Raw genomic sequence first — 10,999 nt, 5'->3', positions numbered from 1 at the left:
TGGCGAGCGACGAGATGGCGAGGCACAGAGCACACATACAACTACAGCAATGGCTCTTGATGTATCGGCACTTTACTTCTTCATAGCGTCACAATACTTTTCCATTTAGTGCCTATGGAATTTTGCCATGCTGTATAGGCATCGGAATGGCATATCCGAGGCTCAATGAAACTACGTCTTCCGGGAGAGCCTCCTCGATCCAGAACGTGTTGCTCAGACCAATGCCCGACTACTACTGCTGAGCCCGTTATGCCGTGCAGCGCCTGTGTGCATTTTCCCGCGCTCGCCTGCCATCCACCCTTTACCGCTCCCCTACAAACAGGGTATTCACCCGAGGTTTTGCATTCTACATATCCTAATACATTGCCTACGTATGGACCGGACGCACAATTACAACTTTAACATCTTACCATAGTTTCAACGTTTCTTACATTTCAATTCTGTTATAATATTGCTTGAAATTTGACGTAAGCATTAATATTCACATCGAAATTTGTTTACAGTTTTCTTAACACAATGACATGGAAAAAAAAAGAAATGAAATCAGAACATCGATTACACTAACTTATCGAAAATTCAGAAGAGAAAAAAAAACATAATATTTATATGTACAATAGTACAACGTTGTTGTTGTTACAAGGTCCTTTCAAAATGACGTCGTAACGCAGAGAATGGCACGAAAGCATTCTACAGACCATAACTATCTTGATGATTTTCATGGGTTTGCAGCCGGGTTCCATCGTCCTGACGACAACACAATATTTCGGCGGACCATCTGGCCGCCATCTTCAGGTGAGATTGAGTGCACAATCACGCCGGAACTGAAGAGACCTCGCGTGGATCTGCACGGAGATAACTTGTCCTCCGATGTGTGATGGAGTTCGCAGCAGTTATTGCTTTGCCTCCCATGCATGCCGATGTAATGCGTCTTCACATGTAGGTTGTCTTCTTGGGTGCCTCCTCAGCACAGTTCTGCAGCGCTAGCTATGCAAAGAGCAGGTGTGGCCATCAGGCGGTGACGCGGCGCGGCAGTTTGCGGCCCAGCGTCCGGATTTGGGCGTTGCGTGACCGGCCAGCACGTTCGTAAAAGGTGCAGGCGGCCGTCTGGAAGCGGTCACGGAGCAGAGGGACTTCCGCGACGTCGCGAAGATGAGCGGTGGGGAAATCGTAAGGCAGGTGTAAGGCCAGCCGAAGGATGCGATTCTGCAGTGTCTCCAGCTTCTTCAGGTTCGTGTCGGCAGCGTTCCCCCAGACGACGGCGGCGTATTGGAGTACAGGGCGGAGCAGCGCCTTGTACAGAGTGATGCCCAGCCGCGGTGGTAGTTGGGAGCCGGGGTTCAGCACCGGGTAGAGTATGCAGAGCCTGTTCCGCACTTGTTCTTCACGTCGCGGATGTGCGGAACCCAAGTGAGTCGGCGGTCGATGGTGACGCCGAGGTAATGCGCCGTTGGACGCCACAGGACAGGGCTTCCGCCGACGGTGAGCGGTTGCAGACCTGCCTGGTGACTGTCGGGAACTGCGTCTTGACCCCATTGAATTGTAGACGCCACTTGACTGCCCAGGCTGCCAGGATGTCAACGGCGAGCTGCAGACGGCGGCGCATGACGGCGGCATTGAGGCTCCTCGTATATAGAGCCGTGTCATCCGCGTACAGGGCGAGCTGCACACGGTCGATCTTCGGCGCATCAGAAGTGTACAGCGCGTACAGGAGTGGCCCCAAGACCGAGCCCTGCGGCACACCGGCGTTGATGCGGCGGACAAGCCATGCGCGGCCCGCACATGGAAGGTCCTATCGGCAAGATAGGAACGGATGAGACGGACGTGCGACGTTGGTACACCAAGGGCAAAAAGTTTGAATAAGAGGCCGTGGTGCCACACACTGTCGAAAGCACGTGACACGTCCAGAAACACCGCGCCGAAGAACTCGCGCTGCTCGAGGCCGACGAACGCATCTTCCACTAGCCGAAGGAGTTGGTGAACTGCCCGAGTGGCCCCTGCGAAAGCCAAACTGCTCTTCGGGCAGGATGCCTTCCTCGTCAACGTGGCGCTGCAGCCGCCTGATGTACACCCTTTCAAAGACCTCGGAGACGGCCGGCAGTAAACTAATAGGTCTGTAGTTCGCAGGCTGGCGCAGACCCTTCTCCATCTTCGGAATCGCCACGATCTCTGCATGCTTCCAGGACTGAGGAAAACTGCACGACCGGAGGATTTCATTAAAGACGTCGGCGAGATGAGTAACAGCCACCGGCGGCAAGTTCTGGAGAAGGGCGCTGGAAACTTCGTCTGGGCCCGCAGCTTTCCTGGGGTTCAGGGCACGCAGGATGGACGACACCTCTTCCGCCGTCGTCTCTTCAATATCGTCGCCGCGTGCCTCCAAATAGCGCGGAAGCCAGTCAGCAACCAGGTCGTCGTGGACAGCGTCGGTCGGGTCTTCTATCGGCGTAAACGCAGCCTCAAAGACGTCTGCGAGGGCATCAGCTTTCGCAGCTGGTTCGCAGACAGCCTGAGCATGGACCAGCAGCGGAGGGATACGTTGCGTGCGACGTAGGAAACCGTCGTCCGCCAGGCCGCGCCATCGTCAAGGCAGAGGGTGGCGACCTTGTTAATCTAGTCGCCATGGCGATTGTTGTCAATGGCGGCCCGGATGTCCCGACGCATCCTGTTGAGGAGGCGCTTATGGTCGGCATTTCTTGTCCTCTGCCACTCCTGGTAGACACGGTTCTTCTCAGTGATGGCCGCAAGGATGTCCGGCGGCAGCGGTCGGGAGTAGTCAGGCGGAGTGCGTGGTCGGGGCGACGTTGCTATTGTGGCGGCGTCGATCGTGGTTCCCGTGAAGTGCAGAAGTGCTGCGTCCGCTCCAGCTTCCGCAGGGGGCAGCGCGGCGGCGAGTGAGTCCGTCATGGCTGCTTGAAACCTGTCCCAGTCGATGCCAGCAAGTGAGATGCCTCTCCTGGGCTGTTGTAGGGCTTCTAGGACTATATCAAAAACCACTGGGACATGATCAGAAGTGCCGACCTCGTCGTGGCAGTTATCTGATGAGGGATGCCCTTGACGACCGCGATGTCGATTATATCCGGGAGGCCACGGGTCGTATGGCCCCACCACAAGCGCATGGTGACGTTCCGCTACCCGGAGCAGGCAGCGTCCAGCGGCATTGGTGATCCCGGAGTTCCAGGAGACATGTTTAGTATTAAAGTCCCCAGCGAAGAACACCTGCCCCCTCAAGGAGAGCAGAGCATCGATGTCAGCAGGGTCCAGTGGACAAGACGGCGGTCGATAGGCAGCGACGAACGTGATGGCGCCCGCCGAGGTATGAACGACTACACCAGTGGCCTCCAGCGTTGCCAGTGGTGGAAGTTGTATCATGTGATGACGAATGCCATTGAGGACGTAAACTGCTGTCCCACCACCCGCCGCCAGTCGATCGGTGCGAAAGCTGGAGTAGTTTGCCACCGTGACGTCGACCCCAGACTTCAGGTGGGTTTCGCTGATAAGGAGACGTCGACGTCTTCGCCTCGAGGAAATTGGCGAAGTTCGCCAGCTTGAGTGCGGGCGCCGTTGGCATTCCACGCAACGACTGTGAGCCCTCTAACGCTGCGCATGGTGCATCTGGTGAGGGTTGACAGCGGTTGGGGCCGGAGCGGCCATCGGCACTACAGCGGTGAGTTGCTGCGACAGGACTTCGATCAACTTCATGGCACTGGTCACTAGGGCAGTGAGCTGCGCGACGAGGTTGGCCAGGTCAGCGGCGGAGGCAGCCGGCGCGGCCCCGTCGCTGGAAGGGGGAGGCGCGGCTGCTGCGCTGTGAGAGTCCACCTGGGGCTGCTCGACTGACGGTGCCGAGCGCTGGGTACCCACGGGGCGTTGACCCCCGCGCCGGCGGTTGGCGGGGCGCAGTCCAGCCGACGTCCCGGGAGAGGCAGCTCCCAGTTCCGCCACTAGCAGCTGTGATGGAGGCGCAGGAGCCTCAGGTGTTGGCAAGGCCTCGGATGCGGCGGGAGCAGGAGCGGCCGACGCTGTTGGGGCGGCGGAGGGTTCCCCTGATGCTGCCGCCGCGAAAGAGACGCCGGGCCGTCTCGTTGCTGGCTTCTTCGGACGTGGCGCTGGTGTCTGGCCGCGTTGGCGAGCGATGGTGCGCTTCCACACCTCACACCCACGATAATTGGCCACGTGTGCACCGCCACAGAGTGCACATGTCGGCTTCTCGGTGGGCGGACGGGAGCACGCACGTCCAGCGTGGGCGCCGGCGCATTTAACATATCTGTCCGGCATAGAGCAGTGGCGCGCGACGTGATTTATCCCCTGGCAGCGATAGCACTGCACTGGGCCTCTCCGGGAACGAAAATCTTCGGTTCGAACCGGAACGTCGGCGACCCGCGTCAATTGGCAGAGCTTGCGGTTCTCCACAGTGTCGGAGCAGACGACCAGGAAGAGCGGCATATCATCGCGTGATTTAGGCTACTTCATTTTCACGGCTGCCCGAATGTAGAAGCCCAGGTCAGCGAGTTCACGATGCAGGTGATCGGCTTCCATGTTGAACGGGAGGTCGCGTATTACAATCTTCAAGACCTTGCCAAGTGCGGAAGCGTGGGTATAGAATGGGATACCACGCTCAGACACCTCCTGAGTGACCCGGCGATAATCGTCAGCAGTGCGGAGTGTCACCCTGTACAGGTCACGCCCGGCTGGTTTCACGGTGTACACGGCCGTTGTCCAGCTGCGCAACAACTTCTGCAGTTCCCCATAGGGCGGTCGAAACTGGAGGACCACCGGCGGAAGATGGGAGTCTTTCTTCGGCGCAGGATCGCGCGGCAACTGTTCCGGCGCGTCAGCGAGCGCGTCGAATGAGTTGGCGACGGCAGTTGGAAGCTTCGTCGATGAGTGCATGCGTCTTGCAGTTCACAGGGCCGGGACGAAGCCGTCGGCGTCAGGGGCGAAATCTTGCTTGGCCCTCTTCTCGATCTGCGAGCTGCGAACAGCGGACGTCGCGGCTGTTGCTCTCCTCTTATTGTTCCCGCTTCGTCCGCGTGCCTGAGGCGCGGTGGAGCTCTCATCTTCAGAATTGGGGAGCGGAGCGGACAGCGCTGTCTTCAAGGTTTCTGTAGCGGTGTCCATCAAATCCATAGCTATAGCACTGGTCGTCGTAAGTGGGGGGCCAGATGGGGCCGGACGGCCGGACGGCGATCTGCCATACCCTTCGCGTCGCTAGCAAGCGCAGGTACGTCCTTCTCGCGGCTGCACATCTCAGCGGCTGTGTCGTGTCTGAAGAGGCCTCATTTTTTTTTCTTTATTGAATTTCAATTCCCCCCGAAGGGGGCGGGCTGGCAGCAGCTTAGTATGCCGCTCTTCAGCCTACAGATTTTGTTAGAAAGATAAAATCGGAGACTTAAAGAGTAACATGGCGAAAAGAAATCGTGGAACTTAAAACAAAGAACAGAGGGATGATGATGCTAATAAAATACATACGAAGCAGACAGGTAAAACAATAGACAGACAATTAAAACAACACGGCGACAGTCTGGTTTCTGTTCGCAAAAGACATAAAACTCACACCTAGCGACAGCATGGTTTCTGTTCGCAACTTGAGAAAGACGAACAACACTGAACAGTCACTGGAACACTGCACTAAAAAGTTGGCAAATGTGACATACGAAGGGGCCTCAGATTCGGCGGCTCCTTTATACCACGGTTACTGGCCGTTGCGCGTGCGCGAGCAACGGAAGAGCTGCCCTGTGTGAGGCGAAGAATTGCAGCGGCGCCAGCGGTGAAAACTGTCAAAAGCGAGGAATCGCGAAATTAAAATGCAGCCGGTCGGAAACCAGACCATTGTTGTTTTATCTGTGATAAAATAGGATTCCACGTCTTGCTTAAAGGAAAACCTTTCTCTCCGTTAATAATATCATCAGACAGACGTATTTCAATTGATTCTTTCAATACACAATCCCAGTAACGGGAAGCCGAGGCAATAATTTGCGTCTCTTTGAAGGACATATTGCGCCCTTCATTGAGACAGTGTTCAGCAACAGCTGATTTTTCCGGCTGGAGCACACGTGTATGCCGTTGATGTTCCACACATCGATCTTGAACTGTACGAATAGTCTGTCCAATGTAGGCCATGCCGCAGTGACAGGGAATCTTGTATACCCCAGGTTTCCTCAGTCCCAAATCATCTTTAACTGATCCATGAAGGGATCTAGTTTTGGCAAAAGGCATAAGGACGCTTTTAATATCATATGTCCTGAGGATTCTTGAAATTTTCGAAGAAATACTTCCCACGAAGGGTAAAAAAGCAACAGATTTGGAAGTGTCCACCGTTGGTTCTCGTGGTGGTCCATCTTGTCCATCTTGTTGTGCTGTTTGAGGCTTTCCCGGCGCTTCATGTGCTTGATAGGTTCTCAGGAATTACGCCGGATAGTATTGTAGAAACCGCACAATATTTCAGCGAGACTACTGCCCGCCATCTTCAGGTGCTACTGTCGCGTCGCTGAGAAGCTCGCCAATTTATATGTTGGCTTTCTAGAACAGCGCAGGCGCCAGCGGGGGCATAACGTCATCGAAGACCAATCGTGGACGGCGTCGAATACGAGAGCCCTCTGCTGGAGAAACGAGCCGCGGTCTGAGGAAGCGCGCCGCGGCGCGGGAAATGCGGCCTGGAGCGACAGAGCCCGTTCGCGCGTACGAGGTGTTGGCGCGTGATTTAAGCATCTGCGCAAAGGTTTCCCATCTGCGTTGTCTCGGTGCAGTTGCTAATCCGCTGCTGACGATTCCTTAATGCCGCCAAGGCTGGCTCCCAGGCTTTGCTCAGGTGAAACCCATTGTCTCTGTTTATTAAGTCACTGCTTATACGTATTTCGACCGCCTCTTTGATGATGGAGTCCCAGCATGTGGAAGCATACGAGAGGATCTTGGTTTCTTCATAGTTCATACCGTGTTCCGTGTCAAGGCAGTGTTCAGCAACCGCAGATTTCTCTGGCTGACCCAACCTCGTGTGACGTTTATGTTCATCGCATCTGTCATTAACCGTACGACACGTCTGGCCAATATAAGACTTCCCACAGTGGCACAGGATTTTATATATTCCTGGTCTCCTCAGGCCGAGGTTTTCTAACTGTCTTTCCTCCAGCTTGGACCATTCCGACGATTGCTGCAGGACATTTGGTTTCAAACTCTTCACGTTGTACACTCCTGCACCATTTGCATGACGGAATATAAAGTGTGATTCATTTGGGCGGGCATTTGCGATATTGGCGTGCGGATTCCAGCCTTCGTGTCGACGAACAGCAGTCAGCATTGGTGCATGAACCAGGCGCCTACTGCGGAGGCATACATGCAGCAACATTCGCTAAATTTCGTTGAGGAGAAACTGTTGGTAGGCCCATGGTTCATCTGGGCGGTCAGTAGCTGAACAGTCGCACGTCTGTTCGCCCGTACACTTCTCTGTAGCCGTCGTTTACAGCTGTCGTCTATGGCCGGTTGTGCATCACAGTTGACACGGCCCTGGTTTTGGATATCACCATTTTGTCGTCCGCGGTATACTTTAACCGTTTACAAACTTAACCGTTTCGAAAATTCTTCAACGCTTGCCCCCAAAGCCAATGATCATGCCGTTTCCAGCGTCAGATAAATAGATCGCTCCGTTTCTGCATTACGACAACGACTTCACTGTGTTTTCCGCCCCCCCCCCCCCGCCTCTTCCGACACCCTTCATACAGCCCCCCACAGTTACTTTTACCAGCAATCATCTGTGAGTGGTTATTGCCCCTTGACGTCGAACATAGGCGTGGTGACATTAATGTGACTGGAGCATGTAAATGGCGAATGCCTCAGGGACCTTAGCCATCGGTTGCTGAATACGGGTGAAATCTGGTTTCGCACGACAGAGCGGATCAGGTTGTGGAAAGGGGCCAAAATCAGTTACTGTCAGTTAAACAAGAACACACAACTTTATTCCTCTGAAACACAATGCACAGTTTTCTCTTTAAACCAACAAGGATCAAAACTTCCTGGCAGATTAAAACTGTGTACCGGACCGAGACTCGAACTTGGGACCTTTGCCTTTCGCGGAAAAATGCTCTACCAGTTGAGCTACCAAAGCACGACTCACGCCCCGTCCTCACAGCTTTACTTCTGCCAGTATCTCGTCTCCTACCTTCCAAACTTTACAGAAGCTCTCCTGCGATCCCTGCAGAACTAGCACTCCCCCAGGCTGTGGTTAAGCCATGTCTCCACAATATCCTTTCTGTAAAGTTTGGAAGGTAGGAGACGAGATACTGGCAGAAGTAAAGCTATGAGGACGGGGCGTGAGTCGTGCTTGGGTAGCTCAGATGGTAGAGCACTTGTCCGCGAATGGCAAAGGTCCCGAGTTCGAATCTCAGTCCGGCATACAGTTTTAATCTGTCAGGAAAATTCATATCAGCGCACACTCCACTACAGAGTGAAAATCTCATTCTGTTCAACAAGGATCAGTTCACGGCTGAGGGCCCAAGTAACTTCTCAATAGTAAGGTTTAACTAATTCCTTTTAAAACACAAGGATTTAGAGAAACGGCTGAAGGCCTTACTTAAGTAAAATTAAAATATCCTTAAATAATTCCTTTTAAGGCACAAGAAATAAGACAAACAGCTGAAGGCCCTACTTCAAGTAAAATTAAAATATCTTCTCGGCTAAAGGCCCAAATAATATTTGAGACCAGGGAAGGAAATTATTTAAAAGGCAAGCATTTACCAATTTCGGCTAAAAGCCATATTAAGGAAAATTTAAATTAATTCCTCACCTGAAAGCCCAATAATATTTCAACATAATAAAAAGCAACCTTTAAAGACAAGCATTTACACAGTACAACAGAAAACCATCTTAAGAAAAATTGAAATATCTTGAAGGCTGAAGGCCCAAACAATTACTCAAGATAATTAAAAACTAACCTTAAAATAAGCATTTACTCAGTATGGCTGAAGGCCATTTTAAGAATTAAAGATAGTTAAATGGAAACCTTACAGATAGGAATTTACACATTACAGCTGTAAGTCAAATTTTAAAACAAAATCGGCTGAAGGCCTAGATACAGAGCAAACAAGAATTTTAAATAAAACACAGTTCAAGGCCTAATCTTAAAATACTTCACATAAGGTTCAGTTGAAGGCCATATACTAAACATAGAATGGACAAAATTAATACACAGCTGAAGCCCTGGCACAGTATTTGCGACAAAAGAAAATCACAATCATAAACAACAGAACAGTGGTGCTCAGAAGTGTTCCAAGGGTCGGCCTGGGGAGGAAACTGTAACAACAGTTTAGGTGAGACAGGCAGCCAAGCATAACACTAAATAATCGGGTGGCAGCACGACCTAGGGACGGCTGAAGAACCAACCAACAACCTAATCAATTCCCTTCCACCCGACCAACGGTACGACAACCAAAAATATCAGCGAGGACGAGGATCGCAGCAGGACTATGTCTTAATAATTGGCGTCCAAACACAATCAAGGCACAACAGCCACTCAAAGAGAAAGGGAGAACAACATCAAGCTGTCGAACTATACGCCATGCCGGACAGCATCAACACGGCGAGGAAAACACACTGCCGAAAAACTACGCTAATGGCTCTGAAGAATATGGGACTTAACATCTATGGTCATCAGTCCCCTAGAACTTAGAACTACTTAAACCTAACTAAACTACGCTAATGACCAGGGCAGGTAACTGGAACGTTAACGGCCACAATGCAGAAGATACCGCTGGTGCACTTCACTAATAAATTATAATCATTTCAAAAGTTAAACATCATACAGGAAGATGGCTGCAAAATTTTTGCCAATTCCAGCACACAATCACGTTGCTGCTTGTGGGAACAGCCCAGGAAACAACAACCAGCAATCAACGAAGAGATTTCACAGCAGTGGAGATTTCATAACAAGTTCACTGATTACTCCAGTATGCAGGTTCGGTGGGTGACGAACTTTCCAGCTCTCGCAGCTAGTGGCACACAACTCTGACCATGCGTGCACGCCGCCAGTGGCCCCGACCTGACCTCGCACCATGGAGACTTCCTCACAGCTCTGTCGCAACTGACCAACTGCCTCAGACACACCACGACACGGAAATATAGCGGCCACACCAAAGAAGGTACAGCAGTACTAGTATCGATAAATGCTGCTGCTGCCACTGATGGAGGTAAGTGAGCAACTCATTCACGTAGTAACTGAGGGAACAATAAGACGGCACAAAACGCTCAAAAGAAAAACGGCATCAGCGCGAGCCGTCCACGGCTCAAAGGGCTTGACGAACCAAGGTTTTCTCACCTGAGAACTGGTAAGTGCTGCCAGTTCTTTGTAACCACATCTTGGTTAACCTCCCAGATCTACACGTCCGTCCAGACTGGATGTCTAACAGCCGTGTACCGCAAGTCTCTAGAGGAACGGAGGGTTCCAAATGATTGGAAAAGAGCACAGGTAGTCCCAGTCTTCAAGAAGGGTCGTCGAGCAGATGCGCAAAACTATAGACCTATATCTCTGACGTCGATCTGTTGCAGAATTTTAGAACATGTTTTTTGCTCCAGTATCATGTCGTTTTTGGAAACCCAGAATCTACTATGTAGGAATCAACATGGATTCCGGAAACAGCGATCGTGTGAGACCCAACTCGCTTTATTTGTTCATGAGACCCAGAAAATATTAGATACAGGCTCCCAGGTAGATGCTATTTTTCTTGACTTCCGGAATGCGTTCGATACAGTTCCGCACTGTCGCCTGATAAACAAAGTAAGAGCCTACAGAATATCAGACCAGCTGTGTGGCTGGATTGAAGAGTTTTTAGCAAACAGAACACAGCATGTTGTTTTCGATGGAGAGACGTCTACAGACGTTAAAGTAACCTCTGGCGTGCCACAGGGGACTGTTATGGGACCATTGCTTTTCACAACATATATAAATGACCTAGTAGATAGTGTTGGAAGTCCGATGCGGCTTTTCGCGGATGATGCTGTAGTATACAGAGAAGTT

General features: G+C 51.8%; 1 protein-coding gene across 1 annotated transcript; it reads right to left on the bottom strand.

Moving 5' to 3' along the window:
* Positions 1 to 3,588: 3,588 nt before the first annotated feature.
* On the bottom strand, positions 3,589 to 4,440 carry LOC124545901 (nematocyst expressed protein 3-like). The gene is made up of 2 exons (XM_047124861.1): positions 4,360 to 4,440; positions 3,589 to 4,146 (listed from the first exon to the last, which is right to left on the bottom strand). Exons 1-2 carry the CDS (start codon positions 4,438 to 4,440, stop codon positions 3,589 to 3,591), a joined length of 639 nt encoding a protein of 212 aa, XP_046980817.1.
* Positions 4,441 to 10,999: the final 6,559 nt, after the last annotated feature.

Source organism: Schistocerca americana, chromosome 8 (genome assembly GCF_021461395.2).
Source record: "Schistocerca americana isolate TAMUIC-IGC-003095 chromosome 8, iqSchAmer2.1, whole genome shotgun sequence".
NCBI lineage: Eukaryota > Metazoa > Arthropoda > Insecta > Orthoptera > Acrididae > Schistocerca > Schistocerca americana.
Note: the sequence above shows the minus strand (reverse complement) of the source record. Positions and strands in the feature narration are given on the sequence as shown.